Source organism: Macrosteles quadrilineatus, unplaced genomic scaffold (genome assembly GCF_028750875.1).
Source record: "Macrosteles quadrilineatus isolate MER2022 unplaced genomic scaffold, UCM_ALF_1.0 Scaffold_4__1_contigs__length_99947679, whole genome shotgun sequence".
Lineage (NCBI taxonomy): Eukaryota > Metazoa > Arthropoda > Insecta > Hemiptera > Cicadellidae > Macrosteles > Macrosteles quadrilineatus.
In genome coordinates, this window is record NW_026542597.1 from 57,904,969 (window position 1) to 57,929,199 (window position 24,231).

Consider the following 24,231-nt stretch of genomic DNA (forward strand, 5'->3'; position numbering starts at 1 on the left):
AGGTAACGTGCTTCTCGCGGTTAGTCCCGCTCTAGACTGAGTTAGAGGAACCACAATTGTGACAATATAGCTTATTGAACGTAGTTAGCTGAATTGGGTCTAACTCAATTTGAGCCAGCCTGTTAGCAGGAATTTGATTAGTCGTATTATTTAATCCCGATCGGTTTATTTTATACGCCGTTTAATTGAAGCGTGTTTCCTTCGCGCCCAATTAGACTTGTCGACTCGTATGTCTTTGTGATATTTTCCCGCGGATTCCGCCGTGTCTTCTGGAGGTTCTACCTCGAGTTTCTCCACCTTCTGGTCATCCTCGGCTCCAACACGTCGTCCGACACCGGCACCATTTCCGACTTCTTCAAGCCCATCCTGGATGTGATGGAGGGCTCGGGCTTCGACGACTCGCTGTTCTCCGACTTTACCGGAGGGCAGCTACCCGGCACCTCGACCATCCTGTGCAAGTCGGACTCCAGGAACGTCCACAGCATCCAGGTGATGTTGGGGCTGGGACACGAGGTTCCTCCGGACCAACATCACCACGACATCACTGTCATGTTCCAACATCCCTCGGCTCAGCAGCAGCGCAAGGAACACGAGCTGCAGGACAACGCCAACATGATACCACAAGGTGGGTGAACAGTACAGTGCTTATTGGATTACAAACCTTACAAACAAACCATTTTGAAAATTTAAACACTTTAGCCAACACATAAATGCATTAGGAATGTATGTTACAGAACCTACCATTACGGAAGTTGAAAGTTTAACAGAAGAACCTATTTACTAATTAACATTATTCTGTGAAATGTTTTCTTACTGAAGTCAATGCACAAAGGCATCAGGTTTTAAAATTAAATTAAATTTTACTTTACTTTCCAACGGTTAAGAATCAATTTACATTAAATATACTGCAAAACGTTACGTATTCAGACATACTTACTAGGCCTACATATAAATTATTCTCCGAGATCACAATCCAAATATGATATGAATATGACAAGAATATGTTTAGTTAATTAATTGAAATAAACAATATCCAACATTAGGCCTAAAATAGTTTGTTGTTTTTTTTTTGTATCCAGGAAATCGACCCCTAAATATTTATTTTCATAGGCATATGGGTATAAATTTAAAGCTCTTATCCTCTAGATGTGCCATTTGGATGATATCCCGTGAAAGCCCTTCGTCTTATCGGCTTTTAAAATTTCAGAGTTTGTGCTGAATTATGTTGTCAATCATATTAACTTTTTCAAGTTTACACTTATTCACATAAAAACAGATGGTCAAGATACAATTTTGTTTACATCCATACGAAAATGTGGAAAATCACTACAGTTGGCGTTGTTTTATTATTCAAGTAAAATATTGTAATTTTATTTGTATAAAATGTAAAGAAGAAAATTACTTACATTAGGTTTTGTGCTTACATTGGATTTTGTGTTTTCGTAGTATGTTTTAGTGAATTCAAGTAAAATTTTGTAATGCTATTAGGTTAAAATGTAAAGAGTAAAATTATGTACTAATGTTAGATCTTATGTTTTCATAGTATGTTTCAATAGTATTTGTAATTTTCCTAAGGTGCCTCGAAGAGATCGCGCACGCAATGCAAATAATAGGTATATGATATGATGAGAAATAATCGTTTTCACCCTTTTCAACTGCCCTTATCCATGGATAATCCAGTAAATCCCCCTCTTTTTGAACTTAGTAATAATGAAGGAAGTATGTAGCTTTTTTTTCTTTATATTTTAGACATGAAACAACAGCTATAGGTGTTCTAGCAAATGTTGCCATTACGTAAAAAATAAATAATTTTTAACTTAACTCAGAGCAGTATACAAATTGTAAATTAATTTAAATATATCGCGAACTTTAAAGTCACGAAGTGACTCTGGCTGCTAGTAACAGTAAATTAAATTAAATATTAATGAAACTAGATGTTACCCACGGGCTTCACCCAGTTTGACTTCATAAGTATTAATAAAACTATTGATTGGTTAAGCCATAGACAAATAAATTAAGCTGAAATAAACAAAACAGAATTTTTTAATACAAACAAATAATCACACCTGATTTTAATAAGTTAATAAATTGAAAGAATAACAAACAATAAGTACGGCTGAGGTATTTTAACATTAGATATATATTTTTTAACATAGTTTTATTTACAATCTGTTTCATGCAATAACATACCAGTAAGATCTCATCAAAAACCCACCTATAACACGTCCCTGTGTCAATTAATTATCATTAACAATAAAATTTGTTTAGCAACTAAAATTCGACAGCAGGGTTTCTTTAATTAACATTAAATACTCTCTGTGGCAACAGGTTGTTTATTATGGCCAATTTTGCTAAGGTTCTTAAAGTATTATCTATCAAAACAATTAAAAAATCATTGACAACATCGTTTAGGACTTAATTTTGGATTTTAAAACCATTGGAGCCTTTGGAAATAAACATACAACCAATGTTGTAGACAGAATAAATATTTTGTCCATTTATTTGCTCAGAAATAACTCTCACCACAATAAAAAATATGCATTGGCTTATTATTTTTATGATAATTCGTGGTTTCTCCTAACAGAATGCCAGCTTTCATGGTATATTATATTTACAACTATTAAATCAAATTGGTAAATCGTTAATCGAAAATCGACTTTTTCTGAGCTTGCCTTAATCTTATATTTTATTACATAAATAATGTAAAAATAAATGTTTGTTGACACCCAAAAATTGGCGTTGACATTCCTGTTATAAAAAAAATAAAATACCTTATTTAAAAAAATTCTTATTCATATTATATGCATTTAATTTTGGTTGTTAGTTACATTTGTTTCCACATAACATTGAATAATAGATATAATAATAATAGATTATTTATTTACTATGTAAATCCTTATGGTTTTGTAAAAAACAAGTACGCACTTTTTATTTAAATGAATAAGTTTTAGCGAATTTCCCTATAGGGAAGTAGCTATTACCGTAGGTGGCACGGTAAGACCTAGACCCGGGACCGATTTACTTTTTCGTTTTGATGTCCCCAGAGGCCAAAAACACCATTCGTTCAAATTTTTATATATGTATATATATATATATATATATATATATAGATTTATATATATATATATATACGTCCGTGAACGCGATAACTTGAGTAATTTTGGTCCGATTTTGATGAAATTTGGTTTAAATGTGTAAAGGGAGATAAACTTGAATGAGTTCGCGAACCAGCATGATCGGACCATGGGAACGGGGCTTTACGGGGGGTTTTATGGGGTAAAAATTGGTTTTTCTCACTTTTGACCCTCAAAACACAAAATTTCCCAATTTCTCTTTAGACCTTTTTAAAGAGCTTAAAAAAACAAATAATTTAGTATATAAAAGTATTTTTGTTCGGTTATTAGTAACGGAGAAAATTTAAAAAATTGTAAATTTAAAATTCCCATGTTATTCTTATGGAGAATATTGTCAAATGTTGTAGTTTGCTTGTTTATGGATATATTTTGATCAAACTTGGCAAATTTATTTATTTTGTACTAAGCTATCAATATTTTACTCAAAAACACACTTTATTAGTTTCCTTGTAGCAGCAAACCTAGGTACTCGTTAAACCTAATGTTATTAAAATATATTTAACTGAAAATCAATTCAGACAAATGGAAATTCGCTTAGTCGGCAGGTTTGCTGCGGCGGGGGTATTATTATTTAGGTTAGGAGTTTTGGTGCAATTATACAGGCATCTGTGCAAATTATAGTTCATGTTATTTTACTTGAAAATTCAAGCTTGGTTAAAAATGTAGGAATAGGTTTTATTGTTTTTTGTTTGTTTTAAGTAATTATTTTAATGTTTAACACAATTAAGATTTTTTGTTAATTTTTAGGTTTTGGATTAAATATCTCGAATTTCATCGAACCATGTAGATACATGGCTGTAGTTAACTTAGTGGTTGATATTTAACAATTTGTAATAGTTACATTCATAGTTTGATTTATCTGATAACTTACTTGTAATACTTACACTTGAAGTCTTATCCTTGACCGATACTGTCCGATAGATTGCGTCAATACTCTTACGAGTTGTCAATAAAACATACAGAATACAGTATTTCTCAATACTCTTCAGAGTCGAAATCTAATTCCTTTAACTAAAATTCAAGATAATTTTGTAAATCTATATAAATCTGATTCCTCTTAACCATTAAATATTACTTTTAACAAAAAACACTTATGGAAACACACCAATTAAAAATAAAACGCCAAATCATAATCACAGTCATGATTGTCTATGTTAGTATACATACAACAATTTCTGAAGCTTGTCAAAATGAAATTATCAAATTTATCATGTGACATAATTTCTATTGTTGTGAACATTTTCTACAGCATAAAAAAAATGTATTACCCCTGTTTTATTATTTTTATTTTTATTAATTGTTTATTATTAGTTTCAGGAACAACGGATCCACCACCACCAAAGAAATCCGAATCAAAGAGTAAAAAGGGTGACAACAACGGCGTTAAGAAGAAAAAGACAAGGTGTGTAAAATAATTTAACTCTATGACTCTATATAGAGTTTAAATATTTGTTGGTTAGACTACGCACTTAACCCAAGGTTAAGAATGAGGAATACAAACACGAATATAAAAATATATTTACAAACTTTCCCATTAGTGTTTATAATTTTAATGAGAAAGTTTTCAAAGGTTGATAGAATGTATGTCTACTTCACTAAAAACCAACAACAGTCCCGAAACGGTTTATGTTGTGAAAATCAAACTATTAAAAGCTCTCTACATCCCACAGCAACCCCTATCCACTCATATGCAAAATTCAAACTACCTCGGTCTGACGTCATGTGGTGGTATTTAAATACCCTATATACCGAAGGTGTAACTAGCACCACCTGGTGGGCATTTAAGAACACTTTAGATAAAGTGATGATAATTCCGACAATATCCGCCAGATCGCATCTCTGCCCCCATATGGTAGGGGCGCGTGCGCTGGGGTGCCGAGCAGTCATGCGTACTGGACCGTCAGTTGGCTACAAAAACATTGGCATTTAATAAACTGCATCATGGAGGTAATTGAATTTAAATGTCCAACATACGGGCTGACCGATGTGTGGTTTGGCCAACACGTGACCAAGGGTTTGTAGGATGTGGGTGGCCTTTGAAAGTTCAAAACACGTTTCAGACTGTTACTTTACAGTATTTCACATTCCTACATTAATTTTTCAAATTCAAATCTTTTTTATAAAAGTTCTACATTTAATTGGGTAATGTTTATCTCGTATATAAAAGGCAAAGCCCTCACTGACTGACTGACTGACTGACTGACTGACTGACTGACTGACTCACTCACTCACTCACTCACTCATCACTAATTCTCCCACTTCCCACTTACCTAGGAGGCTGAAATTTGGTACACTGATTCTTTAGGCATTAAATAGGAAAACTAAGTGGTTTTTATTCTGATCGGACTCTCGGGCTCCGCCCCAGTGGCTCTGCATTTTCCCATGTTAACCTAATGAGTACTCATATTTAAATGGAATTAATGAATCTTAACAGCTGTTTCAATTAAACAAGTTGGTTCTGTTCTATGATGTTCAATAGCATTAAAGTTACAAGGATTACCAACAGAGTGCAGCACTATTTTTTTATATTTGACAACAGCTAATTTCAAACCAAAAGGTGAGTCAGCGTAGCGAACGAACTTCAACCCGGAGGCGAGTTAGCATAGCGAACGAGCTAACCTAAAGGCAAGTGAGCACAGCGAACGAGTTCCAACCGTAAAGGTGAGTGAGCGTAGCGAACGAACTTCAACCAGGACGTGTGAGCGCAGCGAACGAGCTCCAACCTAAAGGTGAGTGAGCGTAGCGAACGAACTTCAACCAGGACGTGATTGAGCCATGCGGACGAGCTCACATATGAAGTTAAACGGGGCAAAGCCCGCGGGTACAGCTAGTCGTTATATATTTTTTTTATTTCAAAGTGCGGTTTTTTATTATTAGCTTGGGGAAATGGTCCGTTATACTCCATAATGGTGTTATGTCCGTTTAAGTTTTATATCTAAAGATCACAATAACCAAGGGTTAATTTTGAAAATTAAACTAGATCATACAACGTGCCGTATATCTTATTTATTAGCTTAAAAGGCATCAATTTTGTTACAGCGGAATTATATGCTTATATCATTACAATAGAGGTATTTTTGTTACCACAACTCCAATAGTGTTTCCACCGATTTTAATCATTTCAGTTTAATTGAGTTTGAGGTGAGTTTTCCCCACTAGAATTTTTAAATAGATCAGCCCTAATGTTTTACTTTTCCTCATAAAACGTAAGATTTTTTATCAATTTGAATCATTTACGGAGGAATGTGTTCACAGCTAATCACAAAAACATCCGTGTCAAAGAAGCACGTGTATATAGACTGATTAAAATTGTTATGCATGGCTGTGCATAGCTAACTGCTTAAATAGGTTGCTTTACCATGGTTCAAAACAATGTATTGAATGTGTATAATAAGCGTATTAATAATATAGAATACTAGCAGAGTACCCGTCCTTCGTACGGGGTTGGCATATAAGTATAAAATGCTTATTGCAGTTATGGGTGAGGACATGGTTTAAGAAAGTTTGGTTCTTTTGCTCTACCACTGCCCCTGAACCATAGAAAAAAGTAGAGGTCTCATTGTGTAATGCATGTGTTAAATGCAAAAAATAATAGGACTGCACCCTATAGGTGCCTTAAAACCTGTTAATGCTATTTAATATCATAGAACTAACTTGTGCAGTCGAAACAGCTGACAAAATTCTTTAATTCCTTTTGGATATATTTTTATCAAATTTGGCAAATTGATTTATTCTATACTAATTTTCCTAAAATCACACTTCGTAACCCTCCCTGTAGCAGCATAACCTAGATACTCGTTAAACCTAATGTTATTGAATTAGATTTAATTGAAAATAGGCTGCAGGTGTGCTGCGGCGGGGGTATTATGGAATTGTAATTGATGTAGAAAGAAGACTTTGTGGTAGTACATGATTAACTCTAAGTTATATAAGATACTAAAAAAATCAATTCCGGCGGTCCCAATTAGTAGTGTCGGTCGCTTAAAAATTTGACTGGCGCTACTGCAACCAGCACTACTATTCGTATTCGCTAGCAGCTATACCCGTGCCTTGCTACGGGGTCAGTATGCAAAAGAGTTAATACTGGTTCTTTGAAAATGCCAAATGGTTTCACTCCCTAACATTTATTGTAGAAACGAAATTGAACTGTATTAGCCTACTTAACTTGATAATAGTAATAGGTCTAGTACTTTTTTGTTAACTCATACTGTGAATACTTATTTAGGCTACCTAGGAAACAAAACCAATGATATATTTTAAGGTATAATAAAAGAACCTGTTTAATGGTTTGGACTGTAAACGAAAAAGCTATCACAATAGTTCCAAACCTGTCAATAGTGTAGTTTTCTAACATATTTGAGAGAAATGACAATCAGGCAAATAGAAATTCGCTTAGTCTATAGGTTTGCTGCAGCAGGGATATTAAATTACTGTTTACACAAAAATAAATCTAAAACATAATTCTCATAAAACTCAGGATAAGGGCCTAGTTTGATACGGCAATGATTGTAGAATCTTAATTATATCCTATATCTATGAATAATTTCTTTTTACAATGAAATATTCACTATAAAATATTATCACAGCATATCACAAATATTAGAACAGACTCAGTACATATAATTGAGTATAAACATAAAAAAAGTTATGTAACTGGAAGAATCCTATTATAATGAAATGACATTAACATATGGTTTGACAGCTCCATTTTATAGTACCTAATGTAAAATAATGTTTACATTGAGGCTAGTGACGTCATTATTTTAAATATGATCCCTACCCTCTCTGTTCTAATATTCATGCAGTCATGCAGTATTTAAATAAATGTTTGAACCAGCTGTGTGGAATTGTGAAACCAAAATTCATTTGACAGTTAGTTCTGCTTGTTTACATTTTCAAACTTTGTAGGTTTGTTCTTTGTTACCATGGATACCATCAATCAATATTTACTTTTAAATCTCTCACATCAAATTTTTGAAAGCCCACGGGGCGGAGCCCTAGGACAATATCGAAGCGGGAATAGTTCTATATGTATCCTCAGAGCTGTAGCTTCATTTGTGTGCAATTTGAGACCAGCCGGTTCAGTAGTTTTTGAGATTATCTCATACAAACACACACACACACAGACACCACCTCTTCTTTATAATAGTATAGATAGATATTCGCTAACACAATAATTTTAATTCTTAAGAACTATCGTTGTATGTAACTTACAATCGGTTCACCAGTCTGCTGAGCTTACCTGCAACGATAAAAACAGTTAGAATATCTTCTAAAGCAATATTCTATTCAATAATTGTTTTAAATTCCACTTGCATTTCATCAGTAATGTTTTAATAAGATGAAACAGACCAACAAAACCCATCACAGGCGTGAGCTTCTATTGTGCGAAGTCTATTGTGTCGAGATGAATTGGACTGGGTAGCATTAGGGTCTAGCATCACTTCTTTCATTTCAAGTTAAACCCTTAACTAACTACTAAAATCCTTATAAGTTTGACATTTTGCGTCCAAAAACCCAACCTCAATTTTAATACATTTTTGTAAATTTGTCGTCTACCTTTTTGTGTGTATGCTTATGGTGACTCTTCGATTTCAGGGATGAAGAGAAAAACAATTTGGGGTTTGACTTTAAAAATCGTTTAAGCTCTAAGCCATCTGTTAACGAAGAATAATGGAAATATGAGCAATTTATAGTGTTTAGTTAGATATTACTACACGTTTAGTACGTTAATAAAATTAATTCAGAAAAAATAGAAATCAAAATATGTTTTGGATTATGTTGATAAATAAAGGCAGTACCTTTTAAGTCAATTATCTTTAAAACTGGACAACCTGGTGGACTCAGGTGTCCCCCAAGGTTCAAATTTAGGGCCTTTATTATTCATAGTATTTATAAATGATATAACCAGGTGTGTAAAACATAGTAAAATTTTAATGTACGCTGACGATTTAAAAATTTTCAAAAATATTAACACAATCTTGGATTCTCAACAGCTACAAACTGATATTGATGAACTGATTGCTTGGAGTAAAGAAAATATATTATTTAATGTTAAAAATGTGCTGTTATGAGTTATACAAGGAAAACTACCCAAACTATTGTAAATTTTCCTTATTCAATGGATGGTGTTGTCTTATGTAGAAAGTCAGCATTTAAAGATCTTGGTGTTGTTTTCGATAGTAAATTTCTATTTGCAGAACACGTGATGAACACTTGTAAGGCAGCTTATTCAGTATTAGGTTTCATTCATAGATCTTGCAGCTTTTTAAGAAATTTAAACTCAGTAAAATTATTATTTTGTTCATTGGTGCGCTCACGATTAGAATATGCATCAGTTGTATGGTATCCTCATCAGCTTTACCTTGAAGACATGATTGAGGCGATTCAAAAAAGATTTTTAAGATTTATGTATTTTAAAACATTTGGTCACTATACATTCAACATCTCATACCACCAGCTCTTGACCATGTTTGATATGACTAGTCTCAGTGACAGAAGGAAGTTGCCCGCCTTATCTTATCTCCATAAACTGGTGAGCGGTGTTCTGGACGATAGTGACTTGCTGGGACAAATCAATTTTCACGTTCCACGACACAATTCACGCAGCACTCTTGTATTTACCCCTCGTTACTCTCGTACCAATCTTGGATTCAATTCTCCACTAAATATTATGTCTCGCACTTGTAATTCCTATCAATTTGATATATTTCATTTATCACTAAAAAAGTTAAATGTCTGTTTGTTAAATGAATTCAAACTTTCTTATCAGCGTTAATTTATAATTTTTTTAAATAGTACATATTTATTTGTTATATATTTAAATTATATTTATTATATTTGATTCATGACCATCAGTATTATTTTAGTTAGTATAAATTCTCTTGTTACTGTATATTTAAATTTTATATTGTCATTCTTATTTATATTCTTATTTATATTTTATATTCTTTATTTATATTTTGAGTGAAACTGTCACCATTGAAGACGGACATTTTTTCCCTAGTTGTGTTATTAATTGTGATATCATGTTAACATTCCTGTTATTTGATTAATGCTACAAAGTAATTGGCATGTGCTGTTTTGTAGCATTGAAAATAAAATAAAATAAATAAATAAATAAAAGGCAGAAAACTGATTTTAAGCTCTCGTACATGACTAAATGAATAGTTCGTCATACATATAGGGAAATTTGAAAATTTTTAATCGTTCACCATCTTCACACAGTGAATCCAACTTAAATCCCTGGTATTTCAATTCAATAATAAATCCATCTTTATTGAATCTATTATTTGAAATGGAAAATTATGGAACTCTTTTATTTTGACTATTTAATCCAACTCCACATTTTTGTGTACAATTAATAAACTGTTCTCGTTACTTTTGTCATACTCAGAACTAATCCTAATCTAATTTCGTAGTGTCCAGTTTACTCCAATCCAATCCATTAATACTAATCTAATAAGTATCAATAATATTAATTAGTACGAGGTGTTAGCCCGTCCTACGTACGGGAATTCAGTAGTCAGTTAAAACCGTGTACAATTCAGATCAGCTAGTTTACACATATAAAGACAAAGTTGCTTGCAGTTTTAATGTGAAAAATCATCTTGTAAACAAATGTTGTATGACCAAATATGTTTTTATTCCATCATAGGCCTATACGATATGCAATTTAAATCCGATAATTTTACAATAAAACAGCAATTCTGCAATTTTTACGATGTGAAAAACGTTGAAGTGAGATTTGTAGCCGATTCGCACAGACGCACACTGATTATAAGTAGCACAGTAGAGAGAGTATAATTGAGAAGTGTATACAGGGTGAGTTTTAATTGTCCCCCCCCAACTTTTTTCTACATTTTTTCAAATATCAATCCCAGACCACTTCCAAACATTGTTGGGTAGTAAGTACTTCATTTTGACAAGGTGGTCATTTCCGGCCGCCATCTTGGATCCGCCATATTGGATGCAAAATTTTTTTTTCAAATGTAAAGGTGGGGTTGTGACCCATTATTTTGAACTACATTTTTACCCTGATTACAATGTCGCAAACCGTTTAAAAAAATCTTGATTCATTCTAAAGTTACGAGGGCGTTTTAAAACTTTATTTTTAGCCCATTTTAACATTGTGCATTTACAAACTAAGATCATAATCCCAAAATAGTGCTAGATAATGATAAGTATACACTACCAGTAATTGTCCACCTATTTTCACTTGGTTATGACTGATGTATTTTTTTTCGGCCGCCATCTTGGATCCGCCATTTTGAAATGTGATAAATTATTTTAAATATGAAGGGGGTGTTGTGACCCATCATTTTGAACTACTTTTTTAAGCTGAACTTAGTTCCATAATCCGTTTTTCATTTTCATTTTTTGATTTTGAAATATTGACATTTTTAACAAAAAGATTTCAATATTTCATAAATAAAACTTGATAACAAAAAATGGATTGCGGCATTGAGTTTAGCTTAAAAAAGTAGTTCAAAATGATGTGTCACAACACCCCCTTCATATTTAAAATAATTTATCATATTTCAAAATGGCGGATCCAAGATGGCGGCCGAAAAAAAATACATCAGTCATAACCAAGTGAAAATAGGTGGACAATTACTGGTAGTGTATACTTATCATTATCTAGCACTATTTTGGGATTATGGTCTTAGTTTGTAAATGCACAATGTTAAAATGGGCTAAAAATAAAGTTTTAAAAAGCCCTCGTAACTTTAGAATGAATCAAGATTTTTTTAAACGGTTTGCGACATTGTAATCAGGGTAAAAATGTAGTTCGAAATAATGGGTCACAACCCCACCTTTACATTTGAAAAAAAAATTTTCATCCAATATGGCGGATCCAAGATGGCGGCCGGAAATGACCACCTTGTCAAAATGAAGTACTTACTACCCAACAATGTTTGGAAGTGGTCTGGGATTGATATTTGAAAAAATGTAGAAAAAAGTTGGGGGGGGGGACAATTAAAACTCACCCTGTATACCTAGTCAACGATACCACCTTCCATAGCATACCGGCCTCTTCCATAATTATTATCACCACAATACAACTACTATACACAATTTCCAGTAGGTCTGAATAGAAACGACCTAAAACAAAACGATAATATCCAATAAAACTCACAGTACACATAATTTAACTTTGGCGTCCTAACATCAAAACTAATCGTCACACCTATCCTTTATATAAATTTCACTGCATTAAAATTGCTAAATAAATAAGTGTAAACAAAGAAAAGTAAAAACAACAACAGTTTGTTTTGAAACAGCTGTTTGGTTCAAATAATATTCATTTGAAAAAAGAACTGGTCACATGTAGCAGGAATATAAAAAGTAAACACGCTATTAAAGCTAATGACGTAATTGTCAATGTGTATTATCCATACCGTTATCAGTTCTATCCTTGATAATTACCCACCCTCATTGAATAAATGTACATCGTAATTTCCCATATTAGTTAATTTAAACTACAATACATTTATAGTTGAAATAAAAGTGATATTTTCACGTTTGGGGGCGCTGATATAGGCAACCCCAAACGTTACCACAACTGAACACGATTTCATAAAAGGATGGTTTGTGTAATTGCAGTATCCTAGGTCAATGTTGACGTTGTGTTCAATCTATGTCATCCATCTGTTTATCTTTGTATAAAACCCGGCTGAGGTTGTGGTGGTAATTTAAAATCGTGATTCCTGATTATTCTTGATCCTCTTTTTATGACATCAATATTTCCGGGCATAATCCAAATAAAGTTAAAGCAGACAAACATTAATTGTAAACAAAAAGCTACCATGAAGAATTAAAACATGTAAACATTGTTATTTTTTTATTCTTTCCTTGAAAAGTGGAGCAGTAAAATAATTTGCATTTATTCTTTTTTATTAAGACTCGTGTACAGAGCCTCGATTTGTACTGTGGTTTAATTAATTTTGGTCTAAACTATTTTAAACTGTGGTCTAGTTATCTCTACTAATCGTACTTATTTCCTATAATCAATGACAAAATAAGAGTAAATAAAATAACTTCATAGTTCCATAGTTTATATTTAACCATCTGTTAGTTAAAACAAATTATATTGCTCTAAAACAAATCGAAGATTACAAAGATTGCTTTAAAAAATAATTTGTACATCCTAGTATTTTACTATGTATATTTAATTAATCTGTCATCCTCTTACAGAAGAATTGAACGTATCAATGATTAGCATTACACATAGTATAAATAAGTCAACCCTAAGTATGTCTTTACATTTTTATCCAAATGCTGAATTTGTGACACAAAAGCTGAATGTTTACAGCTGTTATGTTAAGCAAATTATTTTATACCAAAAGCTAGTTTAGAATCTTAGCGTCGGCTGCTAGACTTTTTAAAAATTAAAACTTAATTTCTAAAAAACTGGGACCCTAAACTAAAATTATGGCTTCGACATTCCCTAGTTCTCAAAATTATCTTTCTTTCAACACAAAAATCATGAAAATCCGTCGAGTGGTTGATTCAGAATCGTGAAATAAAAAAACACAGTTTCGTTTTAATATTATAGATAGAAGAGCAAACTTACCATTTAACTGTATATTTCTTTAAATAATTATGCACTCAATATCTACACTATACCTATATACACTACTAGCTGTACCCGCGGGCTTTGCCCCGTTTAACTTCATAAGTGAGCTCGTTCGCATGGCTCAATCACGTCCTGGTTGAAGTTCGTTCGCTACGCTCACTCACTTTTAGGTTGGAGCTCGTTCGCCGCGCTCACTTGCCTTCAGGTTAGCTCGTTTACTACGCTAATTCGCCTCCAGGTTGAAGTTCGTTCGCTACGCTCACTCACCTTTTGGTTGCAAATTAGCTGTTGTCATAAATGTAAAAGAAATAATAGTGCTGCACCCTGTTGGTGATCCTTGTAACTTTAATGCTATTAAACATCATAGAACAGAACCAACTTGTTTAATTGAAACAGCTGTTAAGATTCATTAATTATTTCATTTAAATATGAGTAAATATGAAGGTTAACATGGGAAACTCCAGAGACACTGGGGCGGAGCCCGAGAGTCCGATCAGAATAAAAACAGCTTGGTTTTCCTATTTAATGCCTAAAGAATCAGTGTACCAAATTTCAGCCTCCTAGGTAAATGGGAAGTAAGAGAATTAGTGATGAGTGAGTGAGTCAGTCAGTCAGTCAGTCAGTGAGGGCTTTGCCTTTTATATATATAGATAGACTAGCTGTACCCGCGGGCTTTGCCCCGTTTAACTTCATATGTGAGCTCGTTCGCATGGCTCAATCACGTCCTGGTTGAAGTTCGTTCGCTACGCTCACTCACCTTTAGGTTGGAGCTCGTTCGCTGCGCTCACACGTCCTAGTTGAAGTTCGTTCGCTACGCTCACTCACCTTTACGGTTGGAGCTCGTTCGCTGCGCTCACTTGCCTTCAGGTTAGCTCGATCGCTACGCTAACTCGCCTCCGGGTTGAAGTTCGTTCGCTACGCTCACTCACTTTTGTTTTAAAATTAGCTGTTGTAAAATATAAAAAAAATATAGTGCTGCACTCTGTTGGTAATCCTTGTAACTTTAATGCTATTTAACATCATAGAACAGAACCAACTTGATTAATTGAAACAGCTGTTAAGATTCATTAATTCCATTTAAATATGAGTACTCATTAGGTTAACATGGGAAACTCCAGAGCTACTGGGGCGGAGCCCGAGAGTCCGATCAGAACAAAAACCACTTAGTTTTCCTATTTGATGCCTAAAGAATCAGTGCACCAAATTTCAGCCTCCTAGGTAAGTGGGAAGTGGGAGAATTAGTGATGAGTGAGTGAGTCAGTCAGTCAGTCAGTCAGTGAGGGCTTTGCCTTTTATATATATAGATACCTATATCTACACACACATGATCAAACTTGTTACCTAAGTATTATACCGACCACATAAGTGTGCGCCCAGCCTAAGCGCATTTTATGATGCTCCGGGGCTTTTGCCTATATCACATGACCTTGGCCTTCTTAGTGTAGAAAAACGTTTTTATGAATATTGAAAACAGTATGGAACCCATTATGGTTTGAGGCACTCCAAATAGATAGTTATTTATGCCAAATACTGTCAAGGGAATGTCCACGTGGATATTCAAAGATGCAAGTTTTTGTTTCAATAAAAAAAAAATAGGCAACGCAAATCAGGCAATTATATATTTTTTGGTTCTCCCCACATAATGTACCTTGTAGCCTAATAAACCCTTTGGCTGGGCTTTTATTGACACAAATTTGTTTGGGGTTTTCTTTTGGAGAAAAATATATTGCCAATACGCATAACAGTCAGCCAATTTTAGAATCCCGCCATAGCAAACATTTTCATAAGCTAGCTTTATAAAGCTTGAGCAATGCTAAATTGACGTTATCTAAGACGTCATTCCATAACGTACGTGCGTAAAATAGTCTAGAAATTACAGAAAACCGTTGTTGATAATTGTTTTGCATACAGTAATATTCTTATCTTATGTAAGGGCTCTCTAATGGTATATTTTTAGCAAAGCGAAAATTTTCATATTGATGGATGTTAGCCTCCGGATTACTGCATAATACTTAAAGTGGTTTAAATACCTGCATTTAAGTAATCCAATTCGTTGCTTATGTTGCAACCGGTTTCAACTCCGTTGAGTCATCTTCAGGCTCCCAAGGATATAAGTTATCACTTCATTTGAAGGTCGTCATCGTTTTTTAAAAAACTAATTAACACGTAACACGAACATTAAACAATGAACACTGACGTTTAACATACAAAAAACACACAAAATAACTGAGAAGGTGAGCGACGCGTACCGGCCGGATGTAAAGTCTGGAAAGCGAAAAGTTTTAAGTCCTAACTCAAGTATATGCAGAGATGTACAGCTTAGCGTTTGAAAAAAAAAACTTGTCAAATTGCTGTTTTTCGAAAACCGAACGGAAAACAAGACAACTTTCGAGCAGTGGCGCAAATGACATCAATCACAGATGACACAAATTACACCAGCTACGCCACAACCTCATTAATTTTAGACATGACATGTAAATGATGGTGTAATAATCATCGAAGTTACTCTTCTGATATTTTAGTTTCTCTACTGAATTTTGCGAAAACTGTTTGAACGCGGTAAAAGTAAGTTCACAGAATAACGTTGATCATCAGTACGACCGTTGCCAGTGTTTCAGTTACAAACTTTGTTAGGTGCAAGTAAGTGATCGGTTGTTTTCGGATAAGTGTTTAATTAATTACAGAATCAAGTAACATCGCCATGCTGGGCGTCTTCTTGTTGGCGTTTGTGGTTCCAACGGTCACCGCTGTATGGACTGAAACGCAAGGGGAAACACTAAAAGAATTCCTGGGCGTGAAATACTTCATTCAGGATCTAAAACAATTTGAGGTATACGAAAGAGTCTTGAAATCTATTGGCGTGTATGGAAGAGGGGTGCTCCTGAAACATATTACAAATACGATCGTATTATGGCTGGCCAATGAAAATGGAAAACTTTGTCTTAACACTTACTACCGTATTCCAGAACCACTTGGCGGACATACTAAAACTGACACATTTTTTCTGGCTGACATAATAACCCCTCGTGATGATCCAAGTATTGAATTTACTCAAGTGGAAGTGGAACAACAAACGCTCGTCCTACGTCGTAAGAAGCGTGAAATGGAAATCTATTACATTGGTAGACGTCCCGATCCACATTTTATTCATAGGACCTTCGAGGCAAAATTTGATTTTCAAGATAAAAAGTTAACCCTTACTTTGAGTGTTGACAACAAAAAAAGATATATGCAATTTAAAAGGGTCACCACAGAAGGGTACTGAGGTTTGTCTTGTATTCAGGTTTGCTTTCATCAATAAATAAATTGTTCTTCAAGGGAAAAATCTGCCTTAATAATTTGTACTAACCAACCAATTTAACTAATAAGTATATTTTGAATAAAATTATTAATTTCAGGAGCTCCCCGGCTTTAAGAAAAACTAGATTTTCCTATACGTGGGTTAATGTAAATTTATTAAGTAATTTAATTTTAAATTAATTTTATGATTTACTAATAGAAGAAAAAAAACTTACTGACACTCCTGATACTGATACTAATACTGATACCAACATTTGAGCGAACGAAGCTCTTTGAGACCGGACCTTAATGTCAACTATGTAATGAATTAACTCAATAACGGCTGAACATATTTATCCAAACTTTTCAGGGTTATTTTGAAAAACCGTGTTCATGTTATTAAACAAACAAATATAAATTTGATAATGTCTGCACAATTTAAAACCAACATAATGTTATTGATCAAACAGAGAAAGTATTACAGGACATTTGGAAACTATCACGGTATTTAAGAGGTACACTATCCAATGATTTACATAGTTGACATTATCTTAATGAATTACCTACCTGCAATCCTAAAATGCTACGATAAGGTAGGGAAACAGGTCCACGATGACTTATTATAGGCCCCGACGACTCTGTAGGAATTTCTTTTTACATTATACTAGCTGTAACCCGCGGGCTTTGCCCCGTTTAACTTCTTAATTTTCAAGATGATCTCGTTCGCATGGCTCAATCACGTCCTGGTTGAAGTTCGTTCGCTACGCTCACTCACCTTTAGGTTGGAGCTCGTTCGCTGCGCTCACTTGCCTTCAGGATAGCTCGTTCGCTACGCTCACTTGCCTTCAGGTTAGCTCGTTCACTACGCTAGCTCGCCTCCAGGTTGAAGTTCGTTCGCTATGCTCACTCACCTTTTGGTTGCAAATTAGCTGTTGTCATAAATGTAAAAGAAATAATAGTGCTGCACCCTGTTGGTAATCCTTGTAACTTTAATGCTATTGAACATCATAGAACAGAACCAACTTGTTTAATTGAAACAGCTGTTAAGATTCATTAATTCCATTTCTCATAAGGTTAACATGGGAAACTCCAGAGCCACTGGGGCGGAGCCGATTGGACGGATCATGAAATTGATGGTGTATAAACCTATTCCATGAAATTCTACACGTATGTACCAAGTTTCGTGGCAATCGGTTCAGCGGTGTCTGAGTTTATCACTGTCAAATATATATATACATATACAAACATCCTCTTTTATACTTATAGATTATATTTTATATTATTTACCAACGCCTTTAGCCAAATAGTTTAAAGTTTAATACGAGTATTTATATCATATTGGCTAAGATTGAATACTCGTCGACCTTACAGAGTCAGTATAAAAGTTAGGCAACATTTACCAAAACCACTTTAACGAAGGTGAGGATGATATGAATACCGGACAGTTGCGGACACGGACAATTGGGGACACGTCTTAAAAGCGGACAATTGCGGACACTAGGGATTAATGCTACCTGACAAGGGTTTGACAGGTATCTACAAATATTTCACTGCCGGACAACTACGGACACATGTTTTGGAAAGAGTCTGATTTCCACCTAAAGAACAGATACATACATGATATATGATTTTAGGACTGATTTCCATCACACTTTACACACTAACCTAACCTAAGGTAACTAAGATTAGGTTAGTGTGTAAAGGGTGATGGAAATCAGTCTTAAAATCATATATGTATGTATCTGTTCTTTATGTGGAAATCAGACTCTTTCCAGAACATGTGTCCGCAGTTGTCCAGCAGTTAAATATTTGTAGACACCTGTCAAACCCTTGTCAGGTAGCATTAATCCCTAGTGTCCGCAATTGTCCGCTTTTAAGACATGTCCCCAATTGTCCGTGTCCGCAACTGTCCGGACACCGGATGATAAAGCTCCAACTGAGCGTCTGCAGGATTTCCCGAGCACTTCTAGAGCTCTGAGCCTTCGAATGAATAAATTGATCAGTCAATGCCGTGACAACTTCGTATCGACCCCTGGATTTTTCTCAGCTCCTGAGCACTCCGGGGAAGAAATTTTAGTGTGGCTGGTTCTAGGGGTAGGCCTAGCCTGACTTTGTAACATAAATATACTTTATTTACTGCAAAAACATCAGCCAATATTGGTGTGTGTTTCATGAGAAGTTCTTGTTTGAAAACAAGTTTCCAGTTTCGACTCTTCAGTGGAGGTTTAGCAGGTTTATAAATAGATCATTCAATAAAATAGCGTATACACACACACACATCCCACACTGGTATTTGCAACGCAAATCCACGCTCTAAATTGTTATTCCATATAAAGTATGTTTAATATTTTGTTTCAATCGAAACTAACAGTCCTTACTTCAATTCTTGATTCCATCTTCCTTGACCGTAACTAGTCAGATGTTTTATAATATTCATATACCTGTTGCAGAACCACGTTCACGGCTTATCAGCTGGAGGAGTTGGAGCGAGCGTTCGAGAGAGCACCGTACCCCGATGTGTTCGCTCGGGAGGAACTCGCCCTCAAGCTGAACCTGAGCGAATCCAGAGTCCAAGTGTGGTTCCAGAACAGGAGAGCTAAATGGCGAAAACGGGAGCCACCCAGGAAGACGGGATATCTACCAAGTACAGGTGAGAAAAAGGGGGTGTTGCTTGGTAAAGAAAACTGCGTGTGAATAAAGGTAGTTTTGCAGAAAAGAAAAACGTAGTAAAATGAGGTTAATAGTAAATTGGGTCTAACACAAGACTTAAGCAAATAGGGAAATTACGTTACTAGCCTTATGGTTAGCATATCGGACTAGGTAATTGGCGTGAGAAAGCACAGGTAACTCCCAGTATATCACAAATATTGAGGGGTTTGTCAGATTTCCCTTTAAAACATTAGCGATATTTACAAACAAAATTCTGAAAACGTTAACAGGATTATCCACAATGTAAGGAGAGAACATCAATTGAATGCATTTTTCTCCTTCGCCAATCCACGATGGTTACTTATGTAAACAGTTGTTTTTATCTGCGCTTTAAACAAGAATTCAAAGTAAACTAGAAACAAATGTACGTTATGCAAAAAACAAAGAAGTTAAAATGATTTGTTATCTAACAATCTAACTACTAGTTTGATAATCTATTTAAGTTACGCAACGTCCATTGATTCTTTGGTAGAATACAAATAGGTTTGGAAACCCCAGTATTTGTTTGAAATAATTATGTTCAAAGGGGTTGAGTTAATCCGTTTGTAGTTTTGTTTGTTGTATTACATTTTTGGTGTATTAACAATTTTCAAAGTTACTTTTCTAATTTGTAATTTTTATGAAATACCCTGCATATTGAATTTTTCAATATAATATAGCATTTTAAGTTTAAGCTAGCAATCTAGATTAACCATGTGAATGGCATTTAATGAAACCGTACCTTACCCTTGATCGTGCCCAGAGAACACCGAAACTACTTTCTGTTGAGGGATTTCACATGACCCCTGATGATTAGTAACTTGGACATTGGCAAGAAGTATTACTTTTATAGACTAGTAGATATGGAAAACTGAAAAGCACCTGAATGAAATGGCACGTAGTTGTGATAATACAGTTTACAATTCCCCTGTGTTTAGTTAAGAAAATGAAAATAATAGGTTTCAAAACTTGACGTATTCCTACAGGAGTTCCTGGATCCCCCAGTTCGTCTATAGGCTCCAACAGCTTCACACCCTTGAGTCCCTTCAACTCTCCGGCCAGTAACCCTCCCTCTGTGCCTACTAGCACCCCAGACCCCTGGGGCTACCCTCCCTCCTACCAGCTAGCTCAGATGGACATCCTCAATGACTACAACTACCATCCTGCCCCCAGCTGCAACTCCCCTGGGCCTGTGTACTCCAACAACTATCCGATCATGGGTGAGTGCAGACTATGTGTTCATATACTGAGAAGAGGCCTCTCCCAGCCTTTATGACAAGTGCATTTTGCTAAGCATGGTTTTAACCAGTCTTTGGTGTATTTCATGCGGTAAATAACAAGTACAGTATTGCATGGTGTGACCATTTCTTAAAACTGTGCGTGAATGAATTACCTTGGACTACGAAATTACGTTATATCGTTATAGAGATTAAACTACAGAAAAATCAACAGCATTTCTTGGAATTATAGCATTATAGTACCATTTGTTTTACGACCAAATTACGTATCATCATCATCATCCATCGATAATATTAAAATGTGACAGGGTTTTTTTCTAATCAACCACTTGACGGATTTTCATGATTTTTGTGTTGAAAGAAAGATACTTGGCTAGAAGACAAAACTTTTGCTCTAACCACATCGGCAGTATGCTACAGAGCTTTACTTTGTCACCGATTACCCTCATCGGCCTCATCCCCCCCTCATTACCCTCATACTTAAAGATTTTGATTTCCTCTTTGTAAAATTTCCACCAACATTCTATCTTAACGCCAAAGCATGAAAGTAAAAAATGAAAACTTTACAAAAACCGATCCAAGACCTTCACTTATCTCCGCATTGCTTTCAGGAGCTCAACATGGAAACTTCAACTCCGTAGGGATGTTCCCCAACATGAGACACCACCAGGAGTTCATGATGGGCGGAGGCGAGGATTCTCCACCACACTACCCCCATCCTCTGGAGATGGAGCCCAAGCATGAGTATGTGGAAGGAGAGCACCACCACCACCCACACCCGCACCCGCACCCGCAGTACCACCCGGACACCCAGGACCCGGGCTTGGGTGAGGTGAAGGACACCACCAATATCGGAGGGTACAATGTGGACAAGGGGGAGTGTAGAGTGAAGATAGAACCGGAGTCGCAGAGTTACGGGACGTTGCCTCCGTTCATGAACTGACTAGAACGTGGTCTATGTCCGTCCCGGGGCAAGTACTAGCACTACACTCCATTCCACATTCACCTTGCTGTACGGAGTATCAATAGATCATGTATTTCAAAGTGCTGTTTCATATTGGCTGTCCTAAAAAATCTGAATCCGAGAAATGGTCCTTTGGCCTTTCTTTTACTTACGTGTTTACGACTAATAATAACTATAACAAAGTCAAAACCAAAACCATTATGTCAAAATACCAATATCTTAATAAGTAACAAGTTCTGCAACGCCTCTGTGACGAAAGTTGAAACAAATCCGCATGACGTTAACATGATGTTTCCCGTATTATTGGTAGGAATACTAACTCCCATGTACTGCACGGTGAATGTGGAATTGAACCTTTGACGGTAAAAATTCAGAGTGCTGATGGAGTCCATTCACAGATCGTATGTTCACAAAACATTTTCTAAGATAGTAAAAAATCTAACTTAAATTAAATCGAAGATACTTGTCCAGTTTTAAAGAAAAGTTCAAACCTTAAACACATATGTTTTTTTATTGTTCTCATATTCTTATGAAAAGATTACAAAAAAATGTTGACCTAAAAAACTTTGTTCACTCTGTGATCACACAAATATTATGTGGTTTTGATTTGTTTTACTATTGTGTATCAGTCATTCTAGTACATGATTTGTAATAATCAAGAAACAACAAATTAATGGGATTTTATTTAGTCGTGTTAACTAAAAATGCTACATTAAAATTCTAACATGAGTGTGTGAGGGGAATTCTATCGGCACTCTGACCCAGGGAAATGAAGTGCTTTACTGGGGGCGGCTTGGACACTCGGATTATGAGAAAGACTTTTAAATCTATCATATTATAGTGTGTTTATATTACACAATCGATCCAGTGTGCATATTTATTACGAATAGTATAATGGAATAAGGTACCTATATAAAAACACAGAATTACCAACGATATTAATATTTTTAGAACTGAGTGGCATTTTAAAATTTGTTTTCATTGGGATTTCACTTGTTTTATAACAACTAACTTTAGGATTGTCTCCTCCAAAATACGCCCACGGAGTTAGTGCATGGCAACCGTACCGGCCGGTTTGTTGTCATTGTAAAATCAGTGATAACAAGTAAACATAAACTTTGTGCAGACGCTCCATTGTGAATTATTGCAACAGCTGTTTCAATAGGACGGGACCGTGACGTTGCCACTTTTACCTCGCAGCGATGTTGTAATAAAGGAGACTATTATTCATCCAAGCCTTGCTTTTAACAAATGACTGAAAATCTATATATATAAAAGGCAAAGCCCTCACTGACTGACTCACTCACTCACTCACTCATCACTAATTCTCCCACTTCCCATTTACCTAGGAGGCTGAAATTTGGTACACTGATTCTTTAGTCATTAAATAGGAAAACTAAGTTGTTTTAATTCTGATCGGACTCTCGGGCTCCGCCCCAGTGGCTCTGGAGTTTCCTATGTGAACCTTATGAGTGATATTTAAATGGAATTAATGAATCTTAACAGCTGTTTCAATTAAACAAGTTGGTACTGTTCTATGATGTGCAATAGCATTAAAGTTACAAGGATTACCAACAGGGTGCAGCACTATTTTTTTTAAAATAATTTATGACAACAGCTAATTTGCAACCAAAAGGTGAGTGAGCGTAGCGAACGAACTTCAACCTGGAGGCGAGTTAGCGTAGCGAACGAGCTAATCTGAAGGCAAGTGAGCGCAGCGAACGAGCTCCAACCTAAAGGTGAGTGAGTGTAGCGAACGAATTTTAACCAGGACGTGATTGAGCCATGCGAACGAGCTCACTTATGAAGTAAAACGGGGCGAAGCCGGCGGGTACAGCTAGTAAATATATATATTTAAGGCATGATTTATTCCAATTTGTTTGGAAATTAGGATTAATTAATGTATGTAAAATGATCAGACGCATGTGATTTTGACCAAAGTTTTGAATTATCTGTTATGTTTAAAAAATCTGTATTATTGTTTTCAAATTTTGCAATCGGTTTCGAAAAGAACAAAGATAGACACGTTACTATTACGTGATGAAAAACACTAATTCTGCAATAGAATCTCAGCTTTAGTTTCTTTTAAAATATAAGTAAGAATGTAAATATGTATATGTTATGTTTATAGAAGTTTGAAAATGTAAAGTTATGAAAATGAGGAAACTTAAACAACAAAACGATGTCTTCCAGCAACAAATGTTAGTATTAAAAGCTGGCTTGTATTTTTTCTTATTTTTAAGTATTATCATAGAAGGGAGTGCTGCACATGAGAGAACGGAGAGTGTGGAAAGTTTCTCGAGTGCAGCAAAGGCACTTTGTACTCGCGTTCTATGTCTATGGTATTAC

General features: G+C 35.2%; 1 protein-coding gene across 1 annotated transcript; it reads left to right on the forward strand.

Moving 5' to 3' along the window:
• The first annotated feature begins 8 nt into the window (after nucleotides 1–8).
• Nucleotides 9–22,263, forward strand: LOC128993453 (retinal homeobox protein Rax-like). Its single transcript, XM_054417357.1, has 5 exons — nucleotides 9–625; nucleotides 4,446–4,536; nucleotides 19,443–19,642; nucleotides 20,667–20,900; nucleotides 21,530–22,263. Exons 1-5 carry the CDS (start codon nucleotides 376–378, stop codon nucleotides 21,859–21,861), a joined length of 1,107 nt encoding a protein of 368 aa, XP_054273332.1. The 5' UTR covers nucleotides 9–375; the 3' UTR covers nucleotides 21,862–22,263.
• Nucleotides 22,264–24,231: the final 1,968 nt, after the last annotated feature.